The sequence below is a fragment of the Blastomyces dermatitidis genome (genome assembly GCF_000003525.1).
Source record: "Blastomyces dermatitidis ER-3 genomic scaffold supercont1.5, whole genome shotgun sequence".
Lineage (NCBI taxonomy): Eukaryota > Fungi > Ascomycota > Eurotiomycetes > Onygenales > Ajellomycetaceae > Blastomyces > Blastomyces dermatitidis.
In genome coordinates this window covers 4,813,553-4,831,314 of record NW_025544778.1, presented here as the reverse complement: position 1 = coordinate 4,831,314, position 17,762 = coordinate 4,813,553, and the positions used below count along the sequence as shown (strand labels likewise).

General features: G+C 44.8%; 8 protein-coding genes across 12 annotated transcripts; 5 read left to right on the top strand and 3 right to left on the bottom strand.

Moving 5' to 3' along the window:
• Positions 1–1,344: 1,344 nt before the first annotated feature.
• Positions 1,345–4,415, bottom strand: BDCG_05575 (uncharacterized protein). The gene is made up of 4 exons (XM_045421269.1): positions 3,328–4,415; positions 2,876–3,259; positions 2,731–2,805; positions 1,345–2,649 (listed from the first exon to the last, which is right to left on the bottom strand). Exons 1-4 carry the CDS (start codon positions 3,923–3,925, stop codon positions 1,847–1,849), a joined length of 1,860 nt encoding a protein of 619 aa, XP_045277187.1. The 5' UTR covers positions 3,926–4,415; the 3' UTR covers positions 1,345–1,846.
• Positions 1,400–9,206, top strand: BDCG_05574. 4 transcript variants are annotated; one of them, XM_045421265.1, is made up of 6 exons: positions 1,400–1,764; positions 1,851–3,257; positions 3,344–3,355; positions 3,565–4,680; positions 4,772–6,038; positions 6,103–7,989. In XM_045421265.1, exons 5-6 carry the CDS (start codon positions 5,516–5,518, stop codon positions 6,285–6,287), a joined length of 708 nt encoding a protein of 235 aa, XP_045281311.1. In that variant the 5' UTR covers positions 1,400–1,764; positions 1,851–3,257; positions 3,344–3,355; positions 3,565–4,680; positions 4,772–5,515; the 3' UTR covers positions 6,288–7,989. The 4 variants fall into 4 exon arrangements, with proteins under 4 accessions (XP_045281311.1, XP_045277186.1, XP_045281313.1 ...); XM_045421266.1 differs by lacking the exons at positions 1,400–1,764; positions 1,851–3,257; positions 3,344–3,355 and adding an exon at positions 8,759–9,206 and having other exon boundaries at positions 3,581–3,752; positions 4,045–4,680; positions 6,103–8,674; XM_045421268.1 differs by lacking the exons at positions 1,400–1,764; positions 1,851–3,257; positions 3,344–3,355 and having other exon boundaries at positions 4,024–4,274; positions 4,342–4,680; positions 6,103–7,986.
• Positions 6,440–8,303, bottom strand: BDCG_05573. 2 transcript variants are annotated; one of them, XM_045421263.1, is made up of 3 exons: positions 8,071–8,303; positions 6,994–7,804; positions 6,440–6,901 (listed from the first exon to the last, which is right to left on the bottom strand). In XM_045421263.1, the coding sequence occupies exons 2-3, from the start codon at positions 7,472–7,474 to the stop codon at positions 6,666–6,668; spliced, it is 717 nt and encodes a 238-aa protein (XP_045281309.1). In that variant the 5' UTR covers positions 7,475–7,804; positions 8,071–8,303; the 3' UTR covers positions 6,440–6,665. The 2 variants fall into 2 exon arrangements, with proteins under 2 accessions (XP_045281309.1, XP_045281310.1); XM_045421264.1 differs by lacking the exon at positions 8,071–8,303 and having other exon boundaries at positions 6,989–7,666.
• On the bottom strand, positions 8,593–12,772 carry BDCG_05572 (uncharacterized protein). The gene is made up of 7 exons (XM_045421262.1): positions 11,708–12,772; positions 10,909–11,564; positions 10,757–10,853; positions 10,414–10,687; positions 10,247–10,349; positions 10,079–10,191; positions 8,593–10,015 (listed from the first exon to the last, which is right to left on the bottom strand). Exons 1-7 carry the CDS (start codon positions 11,772–11,774, stop codon positions 9,307–9,309), a joined length of 2,019 nt encoding a protein of 672 aa, XP_045277185.1. The 5' UTR covers positions 11,775–12,772; the 3' UTR covers positions 8,593–9,306.
• Positions 12,751–13,079, top strand: BDCG_17146 (uncharacterized protein). Its single transcript, XM_045426296.1, has one exon. It carries the CDS (start codon positions 12,787–12,789, stop codon positions 12,985–12,987), a length of 201 nt encoding a protein of 66 aa, XP_045281308.1. The 5' UTR covers positions 12,751–12,786; the 3' UTR covers positions 12,988–13,079.
• Positions 13,080–13,088: 9 nt separating this feature from the next.
• BDCG_17145 (uncharacterized protein) lies at positions 13,089–14,403 on the top strand (the record flags this gene model as incomplete). The annotated part of the gene is made up of 4 exons (XM_045426295.1): positions 13,089–13,281; positions 13,458–13,662; positions 13,742–13,955; positions 14,029–14,403. The coding sequence occupies 4 exons, from the start codon at positions 13,089–13,091 to the stop codon at positions 14,401–14,403; spliced, it is 987 nt and encodes a 328-aa protein (XP_045281307.1).
• Positions 14,404–14,798: 395 nt separating this feature from the next.
• BDCG_17144 (uncharacterized protein) lies at positions 14,799–16,489 on the top strand (the record flags this gene model as incomplete). Its single annotated transcript, XM_045426294.1, has 2 exons — positions 14,799–15,649; positions 15,758–16,489. The coding sequence occupies exons 1-2, from the start codon at positions 15,086–15,088 to the stop codon at positions 16,487–16,489; spliced, it is 1,296 nt and encodes a 431-aa protein (XP_045281306.1). The 5' UTR covers positions 14,799–15,085.
• A 102-nt stretch (positions 16,490–16,591) lies between these two features.
• On the top strand, positions 16,592–17,438 carry BDCG_17143 (uncharacterized protein). The gene has a single exon (XM_045426293.1). The coding sequence runs from the start codon at positions 16,598–16,600 to the stop codon at positions 17,234–17,236; it is 639 nt and encodes a 212-aa protein (XP_045281305.1). The 5' UTR covers positions 16,592–16,597; the 3' UTR covers positions 17,237–17,438.
• Positions 17,439–17,762: the final 324 nt, after the last annotated feature.

The window sequence follows — 17,762 nt, the reverse complement described above, 5'->3', positions numbered from 1 at the left end:
AAAACTTACAAATGATACAACTGATATTCAAATCACTTATCAAGAAGATGCTGTAGATAAGCTTATCACTGAGCTTTGCAAACTCTGTTATCTATCTAATGCAGAAAATCAAATATCTAGACATTCTCACATTAAATCTCATACACTGAATTCAACATCTGAACCTATATCAGAGTCAGCAGATTCTAATGTTGATACAGATTCTAATGTTGATACAGGTTTTAATATTGATATTAATACTCATTCAGCTGTGATAGATAATTGTACACAGAACAGCAATGTTGATATCAATACATATACAGCTGTGATAGATAATTGTATACAAGTCTGAAATCACAGAGCTGCTCATCTTATAACAGTTACAAATGTCAAAGCCAATTCTTTTCAAATGATTAAAGATGCATTCTCTCATTCACATTCACACACAGACTTTAACAAGTCTCAATATTTATTTTCAAATACTGTTTTCACAGTTATCAATAATACAGCTACATCAACAGCATTCATATCAACTTCAAGAATTCATAGATCTCAACTGTCAGATTCATCAAATCACTGAGCAGATGTTGAAAAACACTCACATTATGAAGAATCTGAGAATGCTAGACTTCATCTCTATATCAGAGAATTGCTGTCTCTTCTCAAATGATCAATTAATTGTCTTCTTCTATGTGAATGATATCATCATCCTATCTCAATGGGAGGATTCAGATGAAAGATATCAATCTGAGAATGTGTTCAATCCGGTGATATTACAGTTGATTGAGTGCCTACGGCTCAGATGCCAGTGGATGGCCTCACTAAGGCTCTGCCACGCCAGAAACATACAGAATTCGTCAAGATGCTAGGCCTAGTTGATATATCAGATATCATCAAGGCGTAAGCAGAATGATGGTATAAATGGTCTATCTTGATGTAATCTCTACAGATTCATCTACACTCTTTTTGTTGCAGCTTCATTTACACTTTCATTTACACTTTCATTTACATGTTACATTCGCTGAAGGGGGTGTGTCAGGAAAAAGAGGTTATACACTACTGAACGCCATCAACATTGTATTACTACAATATTTCTCATCATCATCAGCTTACTACAACACTTGTCTAATACTCGCTTATGCTAGCTCTCTTGGCTCACACATATATTTTACTATAAATAGCTCTATCTTTTGTATGAAATAGATATATTAGATAGTGTATGGATAATATAACAAGCAGATCTTGATACAGATAAGATTCATATGTCTTCAACATATTCATCCGTGACACCCAATCCGACACATAGAGAATGACGGAATTTTGAAAGTGAAAAATGTAAATGATATCCACATTATTCAGTTTATTAAATTATGCTGCCATTATTAACTTATTTCATAGAAAAACATCTTTATAATAAATTGAACTCTGAAATTTTAAAATATCAGAAAAGTCTTATAAGATCTGCAGAGCTAGATATAGCGAAGCTGTTGACATAAGGAATGGTTCAACCCCTTAACTACCAGATAGTTCTGGTGGTGGCTCTTTTTGCATCGGGGCGCATCCGGAAAAATGGAAAATCCGGAAGCTGTGTGAGTATTAGATCCCTCCTCCCGTTATCCCATCACCCGTCGACAAACGCCTATGGATCCTTCCATCCATCGACCTTCCAAAACTCCCAGTCCCTTATTCATTAAGTTATTCAGGTTTAAATAGTATTGACTTACTATACATTATCTTGTCAAGGCACTACGGATCGTACTGTACGTATAATTATTAACCCTCACGGTACGTTTGTGTTCGTGTATATATCGCTTGTATCCCACCCCATGAACGCCATTAAAAGAAAAGTTTAATCGTAAAAAAACCTCTAGGATAAAGTTTTCGTGTCAGTGCTGCTTCTCTCTATCCTCCTCTCTTCACCCTCATGAGATACTTTCCGCCTCACATCCATACTCTCCCGTTTGCTAGCCTTCCTTCTCCGTTTATCCACCTTCTTCATCGCCTCTTGTGTCAACTCTTGCCGGAACATTCTCTCAATAACTTCCTTCTTGCGCGACTTACGGTCCCCAATCCAAATCAAAACACCACCCATGATGTTGCATGTAAGTGAGCAGCAGAGAAGTACAGTCGTAAGGGCGGACGGGCGAACTTCGTAATGGATAGCCCACGTGCATGTGCCCAATGCTATCTGGAAGATGGAGTGGAAGTCCAGCAGCACGATGATAGCAATCAGGAGGCGGAGGGGGAAGGCTGTGTGGGTGCTTGTTTCATGCGGTTTGTAAAATGTGTGTGATCTCGAGAGCTTCTTTTGATGGTGCTCCAGGCGCTTCTGCTGCTTTGCGTTGAGGACTGAGTATTCCTCTGGTTTGATTTCATCGTTGGGGCGTCCGTCACTAAGATTATCCACGGTATTTATTTCGGTATCGATGTGTTGGTTGGTGTCGTCTATCCTCTCCTTGGGAAGGTCGTTTTTGTTGTGGAGTTTAGGGAGCGCTTTTTCCTTCCGCAGACGCCAGGTCATGTGGGCATAGCGCGCGACAAAAATCATGTGGTATGTGTCAATTGCGCGGAACGGGGCAAGTCCGTCTCCTACTATGGCGAATAAAGCGACGAGAACATTGTCTATGACGTTGATGATATAGAGCTGACGCCCGCCAACATTGATCCACCCTAACTTCACGAATATTGCATTAGGTCAATGTGCTTTATGAAGTTTAAACGTAGAGCGCTCATTGTAATCAGAGAACACACCTATGAGGAACAGGACCCAAGCAAGACCAAAAAGTGTAATTAGTGTCGCATAGAGCGTGACTAGAAACCCAAGAGCTGCATATGAAAATATGTTAGTACTGTGACATGATGGTGCGTAAGGGAGTTAGTTAATTGGTTGACCCACGTTTCCGAACATACTGCCCAAAGCCCTTCATAGATCGTTTGAACTTAGATCGCCGCGAATGAAGCATATGTCTAACATGATCATTGAGTTCCAGCTTATCTGCCTCACTCCAGCCAGGAAGCGTTTCCCCGTCGGGTAAAACTGCGAAACAAAGGTCATCAATAACTGTTGAGCTGGAGCTCTGTAGACGAAATCGTTCTGATATATCTTTCTCTTCCCCTGCCAGGCTTTCGCGATCACTCTCAGGCTCCTCCGGCTGGGAGGCCTCTTCAATTCTAGGAGTCAATTGGTACGACGGTCTACGATTTAAAAGCCGCCCAAGATCAGGTACGAAGAGGGAATTTTGAACATTTGTAAGGGTAGTCAGGGTCGATATTTCAGGGTCTGTTTACCACATCAAGCCAGTCAGTTTTGGGTTCCAACAAAACTCCGCGGAATAGGGAATTTCATACCAACAACGTCGAGAAGATCAACCACTCGGTCAGTCATTGCACCTACTTCATGTCCACTGACTGTGGCAGCACGCGTCAAACCTAGTGACGATATTGCAAAAGCACTCGTCCGCCACAGTCTCCCTAAATTACCAGGACGTGGAGGCGAGCTTCCACTATCTTGTGGGACAATCTCCTCATATGAAGGCTCCTCTACTAACGAAGGCATTCGTGTTAAATCCCTTGTTGCCGCAGCAGGACCTATATCAGCGCCGTGGTTGGCAAATGGCCCAACCCATTGGGGATCCGAGCTACTTCTACGCCGGTTCGCAATCTCAGACACATTTGTCTTGTTGTCGCGCTGTCGGTTGGTTCGAAGCGTCGCTGTTTGTGTAGGATTGGAGGGAAAGCGTAGGACTCGTATACTCGGCCTCTGTGAACGCCCTGTAAGAGACCCATCTCTATTGCGGTTTGACGATCCATTGCCCGGCGATGGCGATGGGTTGGATGCAGGAGGGGGGGCGGCCTCCGAAGGCTCAATGAGATCCATTAAATCTGTGAGAGACGTGTTGGGAGATGTATCGTCATTTCTACCATGAAAACAGGACGAAGACGGCATACCTTATAGAAACAATATGAAGGTTTCGTAGTCGCCAAAGTCTCTTCCAAAGGTTCTTCAACAAGCGGACGAAAAAGATGAAAATCGCCGAGCATTGACGTCACTTCTGACAAATGCAGCCTCACGTCATCGCGCTGCAGAGCGAGACCGCTAACACCACGCCAAAACCCCACCAGTCTGTCTCCTCACGCAGTTTATCATTGGGGTAAAGTACACCTTGCAGTTTATTATTATTGGAGTCAAATACTACTGACAAGGTTTGGTGCCGTGTTGCCTAGTTCAAGAGAGCCTTAAATACGCGCGATCCGGATCGCACAGTCAGGTTACAGCCCAAACTGTAGCTGAGCATGTACGCGCCTCAACATCATGGAGTTTTGTCGTCTTTCTAATAATGAATGTCAAATGGCGCATGACAGCCCTTTCCGAATCGAAAACAGAAATTTTTCACCGCCAGAACCTGGATCCGGGGCCCTGGGGTGGGGGATTTCCATACCTGCTATGGGTTCTCTGATCGGCTTTATCGGATGGCCGTCTTTAGTTACTCAGAAAGTTGCAATGCGGAGATACCCAAGGGCTCATTGCAGATACGCTCTTTGACTCCTGCGCAAGACACTGGCTCCTATCAATTTAAAATGTGGGCTCATCAAGTTTCCAGATCGCAAGGCTACTGGTCGCTTGGCAGCTCACAATATCAAATCAGAAATGCGCGCTAAAACATGTCAACAATGTTATATTTAACCACGTTGACTACAGATGTATGTACATTGCCGAGAATTGTGCTGGACACTCCTCGACCTTTTGATGAATCGCCCCAATACTAATACTTCGTTTCAAACCGATTTCCAGGCCTATCTTTGTCCACCTCTCCATGTTTCAGGAACCGGTTAATACCACCAGAGAGATCACCACCTAGGGCGTGACGTGATGACAAGGCTCAATTTACTCGAGATCACTTTGAACTGCGATGCCATGCATGAAATCAGGCTCCGTGGCCAAAGCTGTTGTAGTGCGTGTCATCTGGAACTCGACAGGATTCCTCTTTCCTGTCGCATGATTAGTGCTTTATACTCTTTATGAATGCCCGACGCGGCTCTTCCTAGTTCTGCATCTGCCTCTGTCGGTAGCTGTATAGCCTCGTTGGGGCTCATCCATTCAACAAACCCGGAGATGTCTTTAGGCTTAATTGAAGACAATTTAATTTGAACCATTTCTTTCTGCATCCACCAACAAGCCCAAGCGGCGATGCAATGCTGCGAATCCTATTGCACTGGAAAGGGACATACATATATCTTCCTTGACTGCAAATCCTCAGCAATCCTCAGTGGCGTCTTTGACTCGAAATTTTCTTAATCACTTGAGTTTCCGCGTCCCAAATGAGGATGTTACATGTGGTTCCAATTAAGGATCGAATGCCCCCACATACGAGAGAGTCATAAAGCGCTCGACGACGGTATCTATAAACTCTTCGTTCCGACGGTATATCTTAGCCACCTTTCTCATGGCAACTTCACTTTACATGTTTATCAACAGCCAAATTTACTCTTTATCAAAATCGCCATCAGCTACAAACAACAGCCTCTCTAGCCCGTCATGACAGATTTCGCAGTATGGAGCCCTATTGTGTCATTCCTCACCCTAATCCAGTATATAAATGGGTTCGCTGGTGCAGCAGGAGAAATGCGAACCGCCGACGACATTATAAATTGCACGTCCGACCTACTTATCGGCGTCAAATATGATTTCGAAAATTTTAGGAACTATCTACCAAGTTCGCGCAGAAGATACACCGAACGCCAGATTGACCGCACCGACAAAGAGCTCAAAAAGGCGCAACAAATCATCGCTGGCAGCAAGGACAAAAATGCGGCCAAGCGCCGAATCAACGACATCTGTTGGGTCCTAAAAACTAAAGCAGAGTTACAGACGTGCTTAACTGCGCTTCGTCTATATCATATCACACTATCACAGATACGCTCGGAATTGGCCTTCTTGGAGAGCACAATTCCCTGGACCTCGAATCGTTTGTGCCTGGAACTGCGAACATTTTCAAACCCACGTTTAGGACCACCGGTCGATATGAACAAGGAACCCAGGGTGTTAACCTGGGCTGAAGGTTCGAGCATACTTTTCAATACTTCACCTCAGACCCTTGACAAAGCTAATTAGAGATATGTTAGGCGAACGCTCAAATGGCAGCCAGCACTCACTCCCGACATCGCAGCCTCGGCACCGGTTTCTTACAATGTCTTCGTTACCCTACGCGGACGACCGCTTTGCAATCTCCCCACGTTACTCGGATCCAGAAGATTTGGGCTTGTGGCTTCTCCAGCAACGCTGTGACGTTGACCGTGTGCGAGATTAGAAGTGTTGTTCATCTCACGGTGCCTCATTTCTCGAATATTTATCTTTCTTCTCCAATATTTATGTGGGTCTCGCTATGCTCATGCGTTATAAATGCTGCGTTTTCTGGCGAAATTATGTTTCCGGGAACGAATATTGTTTTGATATAAATATGTTCTGTTCATATATTAATCATTGAAAATAAAATATCATCGTAATTCGGTCCGAGGCTAATTATTTTGGACAAGTGTAGGAGGATTTCCTACTATTGAAGAGAAGATTAATAGACTAAAATTTGGTATCTGAAACGAAGCAGGGAAAAATACATCCAATTGGCTTTTCGAAGACGCAGCCAGGCAACTAGGCGACGAGAAAACTGAGATTTCCGAAGTGAAAAAATTTATATATCCAGCGTTGCCTGCATAAATTCTGCGTGGCCCCGCATCACGCTGGGAAACACGATATCAACCCCTCCACGCCAACTAAACTCCCAGCTTTCTGGGTGCCTGTCCATCATGCTCCCTATCATACTCGCCGTTCTACACAATATGAGAAGGTGTTCACCTCGCTTTTGGCTGGTCGCATCATTAGCGTACTTTTCGAGGGCGCTGGCTAGGTTCATGGCAACGCTGTTCTCTACTAAATGTTTAAGTGACAATTCCAAAGTGAGGGGACCGTTGAATATGAAAAGGGATATTGCAAAAAGGAATAAATGGGCTCTACTTTACCATTCGAACGCTTCTCTATAACATTGGAAATGATCGTTCGCGCAATATATCTGGATATCGATGCCCCGCTCTCGTCGCATTGTGTGCGATAAAAATTGATCGCGTGCTGATCAATGAACAGCCGAAACGAATTGATCTCTTCCCGAATCGCGCTATCCTCTGGCGGTTGGCCATCATGGATTGTCCCCAGTGCTGTGGGATGACGGCGACGGGTGCCTGTTCTCGATGGCCGCGTCCTCGCTCCAGTATGAAGATGTGTCCTCGAACTTGTCGACTGCGAATGCGTCCTTGGCTTAGAGCTTGAGTGCGGTTTTGGAACTGCAGATAGAGGTTGGGTCCGATTTCTCGCCCCGGTGCCTGTGGCAAGCCTTCTTTGGGACTGCGTTCGATGTGAATTTGGACGAGTTGCCGGACGGGGTTTGTTATAACTGGTACCGGGAGGATCGTTGTCGCGTTGAACCTTGCTGGAACCACATCCCATAATACCTGCATTGTTTGCACTAAAAAATGATTATGCCTCAGAAGTACAGTACATTCTATGATCGCAAGAGAGAATTTTGTAATGTCGTGGCCTAGGAAAATGAGCTTCTTGTTTTGTGCACCCCGGGTCGGCAATGTTGTTTAACGGCAAACCCCCAGGCAAGGCCCATGTTTCAACCGGCACGGAGCTATTGATGACATTAAACCACCACGTCATCCTTTAAGTCTTCAAAGCTATAATACCCAGGCGCTGGGCAGTTCCTTTGTTGGGAAAAATCCTGAGTTAGCTGCCCACCAACATGGTGGTGGTGCTTCGGTAAATAGCTAGCTTCTGACGAATATTAAACAAAGCTTAGCTTTTTTTTATTTTTTTATTTTTATAAATTTATTTTTTTAAGATGGACAACTCTGTGCTCAATTCTCGGGGTCACCCATTTCTCCCTACAAATTTGATGCATATTTGCAAAATGACACATGTTTTGCATGCTGGGTTATTTTGTTGAATAAAGGGACAGAAAGCCCGAAAACCCAACTATTTTATCACCCCTGCTTGCAAATGTGGCAGAAATGAAAAATTAATTTTGCAGATTAACTTACAGATTAATAAATAACTAGTTACGGGCTTCATCCAGGCGCAAACATCCACAGGCATTTCTATCCTGAAAACGCCAGCCTCACCATCTCTTCATTTTCGCGCTTACTGCGGCTGGAAGTGTAATAATAATGAAGGCTTCTCAACAGTCAACTTGTGCCATCGCTGTTCACCTTCTCAACAAGGCCCGGGCAAAAAATATTTGATAACTCAACATTTATCTCAGTTAACCCGAGAGATATTTGACATCATCCTCAAAAAGGAATTGATCTCATCACAAAAACCTCCCAATTATATTTTATACTCGCTGGAGATTATCATGAGACCCACTTCAAACCTTAATCACCTGTGGAAAAAAATTACATTGTTATATATAATTTTGATATTCTATCATTATGACTATTTGAGCAACGTGGAAAAAAGTCATTTGCATCATCGGCCGAGGAATCGGGTTTCTTGGAAACCTCTCTCTACTCTCCCCCACATAACAAATTGACTGCCATATCCCAGCCTAAAAACCCTTGCATGAAACTGCCAAAAGCGCGGCGCAACACAATGTTTCCGCTTGGGCAAAGGTAATCAAGGCCTTAGCAGCACCGAAAGTATCAGGTCGGCATGCATCCTTTCCCTCAGTTTGTGGCACGTATGCCCTTTCTAGCCTATTTGAGGCAGGCTCTGACGTGGCATATTTAGATGTTAGAAACTATGATGAGAATTCCCAGTTCTGCTGTCTTCTCATCCGGACACTGGGGATGTGGAGATATTTAATTTGTGCACGTTCTGTGTTTCTGTTTATCCGTTCTATAGAAAAGAGAGGAGCAAGAAAAGACATTTTGAGCTTCTGGGTATTTATACGTAGTGACCAGAAACCCACGAGTGGTTATCGTCCGGGGTGTACCGCGTATCCCGTACGTAGTAGCTGAATGTAGGTGGTTGAAAAAGAGATGAGAAAGGGGGAGTTAGAAAAGGAAAATCTTGTCATGTCAATCTCATTACGGAGTATAGAGTAGCGACTCTATAGAATGATCAACTGAAAAACTCTTCTAATATTCAAATATAGTCAGTTAGATGACGTTGATATGAGGGCCTTGATTCTACTAATAGTCATGATCAGGGTTGAGTTTCTAACCATGCTCAATTACTATGTAGGTGCCTGCTATCCTCGTAAATAAATGACAGTCAATTTATGAATTGAAGATCCACACTATTACAAACGATAAAATGTAGCCAGCCCCAATTATTCAACGAAGAAATATGGGCCAAGGGCTACCTTTAGCCACCTTTGCACGTCCATAATTTGACCAATCCACCGGATATTCAGTTGGCGTCACCTGCCGGTCACTCTCGTCCTCACTCGTATACTGCCAAGCGATGTGAATCTCCTCACTCTTCCCGACCACTCGATCCCCCAACCAGACTTCGAACGTCACGTATGATGACGCGATGCATAAACGCACTTCATACTGTATTTTCTGAAGTTCTGGTTTTCGGCTCGAACTCCACCGTCTCTGCTTAACAGGTTGGGCGTGCTGTCGTAGGAATTCCCTGTCCACATATGACTCAATTGTACATTTCACGTCGGCATCTCCTTGGTTGATGGTTTGTGGGAGGCGCTTAGCAGGTGACCTCGACATGGCGATCAAAGTTTTCCAGGCGATCCCAGAATTAGTCGCTTCAAAAACACGATCGAATTTACGCCGTATATCTTGGTGCTGGATAATCTGATCGCGTTCGATAAGCCATTGGATTTGGTTGACGATATATCGCTTCCCGTTATATGGGCTTATTTCCACATTGCCATTGAAGCCGGGGGGGGTTTGGCTCCCACGAACTCTATTGTTGACCACTATACCGTAGGAGATTGAACTACAGCGAGTAGATAGGACAGAGTGTCCATGTCTCAAACGATGAATTCGGTCGATTACAAGACCGCGGCAGACCGCTAGTTGACTATAGGGCTGGTCAGCGCGCCATGTTCTAGAAAGTCATCCGATTTTGAAGTTTGTTCCTCACGGATCCTCTGAAATCAAAATCTGTTTGGCTGCCTTTCCGTAGCCATAGTTTATTTTAAAGCAATCTTGAACGTAGGGAGAGGAGCCGAGCCCTCCGGAAAGGACAACATGCGTCTGTCGGCAGATGGTCAGATTGAATATAACAAGGGGCCAAAATCACACAACGTACCACTTCCACTGGGGGTGTGATATCTTCTATACGTTCAAGCTGCTCATCAATCATCCCAAAGATCCGTTGGATTTGTTCGTCAAACAACCAGCGGATATCAGAGCTTGTTTCTGGTCAGGTAATTCGATTGTGCTAGTAATAAACATAACGCAGGTTTATAAACTTACTCCGTCAATATTATCCTTCCGTTCTTGAAGCCTGCTTCTGGGTTGTCATAGGATTTTGGGAGTCCGGGGACGCGGGGGGCATTTGTGTCTAAGGATGCGACTATTTGGTACCCATAGTTATGCTTGATAGTCTGAAAATCGCCTTTTGTCAAACTTCGTGCGGCAGATTTCGGAGACCAACGGCTGTCGCCACTTTTGTAATCGATCTTTTTCAAACGGGTTTCGATTTCCCTTTGGAAAGCCTGGTCAATCTGCACAGAACCAAGTGCTCGTCCTACACAGTTTACGTACGTTATGCATGAGCGGCCCGGCCGGAAGCAAAGCAGAAGCGAGACTAACATACCATTAACGTAGTCGAGTTGCTCCAACTGAAGTACCTCTTCAACCTGGCCTCGGATTTCAAATTTTTCAGTTGATAAAACTTTAAGGACGGATACATCCTGCGAAATTAAGTCAGAAGAACAATTCCTGTAGACAATAGAGGGAGCTTCTAACCGTTGTTCCTCCTCCAGCATCACAAATAAGAATAACGTTGCCATCTCGAACGCGCTCCGCTTTTCCAACTGCTAGCTGCCTCCTTCCTTTGTGGCTTTGGACTGCCCGCTGATTTTTAAAGTTTTTTGCTGAGTAAACTGCGGCCGCCGCAGCTTCGGTCAACTTAATTTCCACTGAGTGGGCTTCACAGTCTCCAAAACCCGAACTCCTCACAATTCTGCGAAAGGCATCAACCACCTTTGGGTTTTGCCAGGTTGTCGGGAAACTAAAAATATATTCCACTGGGTGGAATTTCCATTCGCCCACCACCTGGTCAGCTAATTGGTCTGTATGTCTTATATACTGGATAATGTGTTGTCGAAGGGCGGTCAAAAAATCGATAAACCATGTTTGAACATCCTCATGTGTCCAGAACACCTCAGCGCTGTTCTCGGAGCCACCAGGCTGGAAACCAGGGTCAAGGTATAATTTAAAGCAATCCACCACATCCATTCCAGGATGTAGCTCATCAGGTTCGTCGAATCCCCATGATATGGGTGTCTTGCAGCCTGCACGATACCAGAGTTTCGTGGGCACTTTCTTCGCTACCTCCTTCTGTCCTGGCCATCTATCCACGTCAAGTGGAGCCTCCATGTCTATAGACGAAAATGCGACTCCTGTCAGGATATCAGTAAACGCCTCGGTTCAATAATCAACCTACTCGCCCAAAGCACTGTGCATGACTATGCCTAGATCCCGCTCTTGAATCATTGCGTTCCACATAAAGAGAGCATGGGGAGGACAATACGGAGATACGCACCTGTATGAGTTAAACCCAAATCAATGCCGATAATAACTGTTTCGGGAGGGATATTGCGGACAGCCATGGTTCAAAATATCTAGTTCGACGAACAAAGAGTTAAATATATTAAGGAAAGTATTGGCTGAAACATAGAATGAAGAAGGAGAGTCAAGTCCAGCTTGATGAGGATATCCAAAGGAAGGACATGGCACAAATTCCATCTTTAACGGGTTATACATATTATATCGTCGAGAGCGTGAGTTGTCCTCTCAGGAACAATTAGCGCCAGAGTCTCTTGACATGCCTGGTGATGTCGACACTCTTGTTTCTTTTTGCAAATTTCACGAAAGCAAAAGTAGTATTCGCTTTGCTTAAAGCCAATAGCATGTAAACAGCTTTTCTTCTTTGCAAACCCTAGCATCCCAAGTGGTTCGCAAACCAGCCTGTTCAGTTGCCCGATGAACTCGCACGTTCATGTAGTTGAATCACCAGTGTCCCGATTCCTCGATAGAACCCAGCGAGCAGAACCGGCCTGGGATCTCGATTGTTGACGGCGTGGTGCAAGTTGGAACATATGGTTCACTTGTTGGTGGACGAATAAATAACTCTTTCACCTTTTCGAAACGCAATATCAGATGAAGATTCTGGCATAGCAATGACGCTCGGCTTTCAGCGCCAGAAATTCGCACTATTTATCACTATCTCCCTGTAGGAGGGGTTGCGCAACGTTGGTGGTGGGCTGGAGTGCGACCCTAGTAGATTTGCCATTGGGCCCCAATGCGTTTAGGCTGAAACGAATCAGTGTCTCTTGTTGGATTCCAATGGCAGATATGTATTTTCAATAGTCGCAAAGTTCCAGTGGTGGATATGAGCTTTCAATAATGTGGTGGAGTAACGCCACCATGATTGCGAGGGCGAACAGAAGATATACATTGTTAGAACACACATATTCTTCCTCTTTTGGCTTAGTGCCTGTGTTGAGAAATAGTGATGCCAGCTTCGGCATTGTCGAAGCTCATTTATTATGTATGGGTGATAATTTACTACAAAACGCCCTTTACTTCCGCTTCTGTCCTTTTTAAGAATTTAAATGCCCTATGACCGCCATATGCCTTCGTCGCACAACTTTAGGCTATCCCGCAAGCGCCAGTGCCTTGAGTATCCTTCCGATAACTGCGCCACAGAAGCTCAGCCAGTCTTACTGGGATAACCTATCAAAGGTTTGGTTAACCAAGAACGCGATAAAAGAGCTAGACCGAAGAAAAATCCCCTCAAGAGCCATTGCAAAAGCTTCATAGGCCCATCATTCAACAGTTTACTAAGCTAAAGCACTATGAAATGTTTTATTTCGCTCCGGATATTCTTCATGATTGTCTGCCTGGTAGAGAGGTTTTCAAGAATGGGAGGACCCAACCTGTCTGATTTGAGAAATGCATATGCATCCAAAGAGAAGCCAGTTACAGTTTCAGTAGTTCCAATTCTTGACAGTGATATCAGTGACCTTAAATGTGTTGGAGGGGATTATTCATTTGGAAATCTTGCTCCCTTAACTGATGGCACACTTGCTTCTACCAGACCAGATCACTTCTATGGTGCACGTCCTAAACAACTCAATCGTCAGATCCGCAATGAACTCTACAATTATATCATTCCATCAACATAGGATGATCTTCCAATGGTACCAAATTTCTTTTTAGAAACAAAAAGCCCTGATGGATCCTTGGCTGTGGCTACGCTACACGGCAGGCTTGTTATGACGGCGCACTAGGAGCTCGGGGTATGCATGCTCTCCAGTCATACCAACAAGATGGATTGGGCTCAACTTATGACAACAGTGCTTACACTCTTACATCAACTTATCATGGCGGTACACTCAAGCTATACACAACTCATCTCACTGAGTCCAAAGGCTCAGGTGATCGCCCTGAATATATTATGACCCAACTCAATACTTGGGGCATGACTGGGAACTTGTAAACATTTCGGCAAGGAGTATGTGCATATCGAAATGCTCGGGACTGGGCAAATGAAAAGAGGGATGAATCTTATTAGGATAGCAAATGAAACATACTCAAATGCTCAATCTCAGCTTCTTCATTCAAGATCTCAACACCAGATGGGCTCTGAGGCAGCTCCTACCGTGGATGACTCTGATGTATCGACGTTGTCTGACGAAGCAGAATATTCGAAGGCGCAATGGAGCTTCGCAGCCCCAACCGAAGAAGGGGAAGAAGAGATTCTGAGCAGGAATTCCAAGAGGCCGAGAGTTAGTTCCATCGGCCAAGACGATATAGCGGGTAATACTACTCGGTGTCCGAATTGATGACAAAGAGGCACAGGTGGAGACCATGACCTGCACCAGGCCAGCTTCCCTTTTGGGGGTTGATCAAACTGCATGGAAGATCCATCGTCTTTCGGGGAGTGAGGGGAAGGTTGGCATTTGGGGGTTGGGTTGCAATGTAGCAGCTAATGGCAGGGATATTGTCCGGGTGACAGGCACGAAAAATGATGCGTCAAGCTTATGTGAAATTAAATTCAACTTCCATGAATATTCCGCGCCTTGCGCCCGAATACATGCCGGGGGGAAAGTTAATCGAGCCCTGAAATTTTCAATCCTACTACATCTGCTTGGCCAGAATCACCAGAGTGTTCGGGCACCAACATCTCCTCGGAATAATTGGTACCGACGGTCCGGAATGATCTTCACCAGCTAGACGCAAGGGAAAATTGCAACCGCGGGGCGATTTGATTCCAGACTGCGAGGAGCTGGTTAAAGGATCCCATGCGGAGTAGAAGGGTGAAAGGCTTTCGCTGACTACTCTGACAGGCTACATCAAGGGACGATACGAGCAGCGGATACGTATGCACACGGATATTCCTTTGTAGATCCTGGTTGAATGGAAATTAAGTAGAACTTGGATACATCTGTAGTTGATGGATCACCTCCTGTTCACTGCAGCAGTAGGCAGCATCCATCTTTATCATCTAATTAATTATATTGTAACTACAAACATGGACAGAGGTTGGACTTTGTGTCAGGTCACGTGATCTGGCTTACTAATCCCTCCACCATATAACTTTCCACAAAGCTAGCAACCTTTCAATCACACAAGCTTTACACCTTCCACAGGTTATGAGACCCGTTTTGCGCAAAAATCGCTGCCAATTCGGGATTCCTTGTCAATATAATCATTAGTTGAACTACTGCTTCATTCGATACGCCCATCAGGAGTTAAAATCGTCTTATTCTATCAGTATTGATGCGTTTGAGATCTTGATGATCAATAATACTACTGCTCGCTTAAAAAAGAGGCTTGCAGAAAACGCACCACATTTGCAAAAAAAAAGCAAGAAAAGAGAACGATATTGGCAAGGATCCAATAAACGAATATCAAGATGGCGGATTCAACACGATCCCGCCCACACACACATTCGCGATCTCGCGTCCTTTCCACTGGGTCAGTTGGAGTTGATGATGATTCTTCACACTCACGCTCTGCCAGTGGACATCCTCCTGGAGCCTTTGAAAGCTCCATTGTCGAAACACCCTCTCGATTCGAAGCTGGTTTGAATACAGCTCCTGACACGGTCAGGCCGGCCCCCCGATCTACTCGACAGCTTGATGAAGCTGGTTCTCTTGATGAGAATATTGGACACCCAGATGTCTACCGTTCGGGCGAGGCAATATCAGACCAACAGATGGAGCATCTCAAGATGATGCTTGAGATGGACAAGGGGAAGCAAAGAGTCTTAGAACTCGAACTACAACTGGAAAAACTCCGTCAACAGAGATCCTCATCCTCCACAGTTCAATCACAGGATGTCAACAATCATCCTGCCACCACATCAACAGCCACATGGAATCCTAATCTCAGTGAAAGGTTGGAATTCAACCTTTATGAACCGGATAGCCGTGTTGGCAAGGCAATCTCCCAATTCAAGGAAGATGTCAAGAATACTGTGAGACCAAACAGTCTAACTGGCACATCCAATTACACCACATGGAGCATCTTCATGAAATCGAAACTGGTTGATGCACAGTGTTGATATATGATAGAGAAACAACAGACCCAGAACCCTCTACAAAGAGATGACGAATGGGCACCATTCTGGGACGCCAGAAACCGGTGGCTCTACACATTCATCTCGAACTCCTTGGGTGCAGGTGTCAGATCACGTTTCTCCAAGTATGATGAAAATCGGATCGCTTATACTCTATGGAATGCAATCGAACAGGAATACTCTGTCCCCAAAACACAGTTACACCGTGAGGCAGTTCTGGAATTCATGTCTCTTGGTGGCACACAGGTCACCAATCTACACACATTCTTTGATAAGTTCCGGTCCGCCATCACGAAATTGGAGATGTTGGATGCTTCCCCCCCAGATGCATGGATATTTGATACCTTCTACTCAGTTCTACCCAACAATTGGAGGAATTACGTTCAGAAGAAGATAGAGGAGATACAGGATTCCAAATCCACAGCTGTGGTATTGGATGTTGATCTTCTCATGGAGGAAATCCGTTCGCGGCTTGATCCTCCAAAAGATAAAAAGAATCTGCAGAATATAGATTCTGCGGCCAACACAGCTACGACAGCTACAACGGCCACAACGACTACCAACACCAATACATCGAATTCGGCCCGTGGAGGCCGTACTGGACGTGGTCATGGTAGTACACAAGGGGGCTCCCGAAACCATCGGGGATCGGGAAATCCACCTACATGTCCTGAATGCGAGAGATCTCACTTTGGCAACTGTTGGTTGGCCAATCCAGACAGTGCTCCAGATAATTGAAGGATCTACAACGCTGCGAGGATAAAGGAATTCAAAGAAAAGAAGGAAAAGAACAATAGTGAGGGTGGAACCCAACTATCCATTACAGATGGATCAGACACCTATCAGATGGCAAACCTCGCAGAGGTTATCAATGTGCCAGCCTGTTTCGTGGAACCCCACAAGGATCCCTCCAACGGGCGTTTATACATATCAAAAGACATCATCTTCCAGGAGGACCTCCGTCTTGCCGATCCATCAATACCGACTACTCCACACAACCCGAAGGTTCTACCCAATGCGGCCCATAAAGCGGCTGCGGCGATTCCTTCGGCGACACCAGGCCTACCCACTGCGGCCTGTCAAGAGACTGCAGCGATTCCTGATCCATCAATTGATAATCTATTCATTGATGAGGAAATTCGACCTGAGTGTCCATTATTTCTCGTACCCACTAATAATTGGTGGATTGACTATGATATCTCCGCGAGAATACCTACCTTTTTAGTGCAGAATACACTGAACTCCCCGGAACCCACAGTTGAATCTGATGACCCTCCGACATCTACAAGGGATATCACTACAGTGGGGGAAGCTTCAGTGGGGGACAGTCTTGAAGACCTACCCACCGATCCCGAGATCGCTGCACTCCCGATCCCGAAAAACCTCACGCGCGCCAAAGCTTCCATGGAATGGAAGTATTATTACAAGGCCCGTGTTAAAGAGGTCAACCGTTTGAAATATACGCGTTGGAAAGAGAATATATAAAGAAGATAGGGGGATAGGGGGATAAAAAATGATGTATATCATGACTGGTTTTTCATTACTTCACATTTTCCAGTCATTTTTTGTACCTGTACTTGATTTGAAGGCGAATTTTGTATATAGCATCGTGTATAGTTACTCTGGTGAGTGGGGGTGTCAGGTCACGTGATCTGGCTTACTAATCCCTCCACCATATAACTTTCCACAAAGCTAGCAACCTTTCAATCACACAAGCTTTACACCTTCCACACTTTGCACATAGATCAATATTTTCTATCAATCACTCATGCCCCACCCCCATCTGCACTTACCTTCACCTCATGGATATCATTGTACCATGTTGCATGAGCTGCTCATCATCCCACTCATACTCTAGTGAGAGAGACAGGATGGCTAAACTAACTTAATCAATTTATCTCTCAATGTTAATGGAGAGTGGTGATTCCGCACTGTTCATTTCACCTGGCCAGTGATCACACACTTGAAACAGTACATTTGCAATAGAAACAGCCTAAGTATATATAAGGAC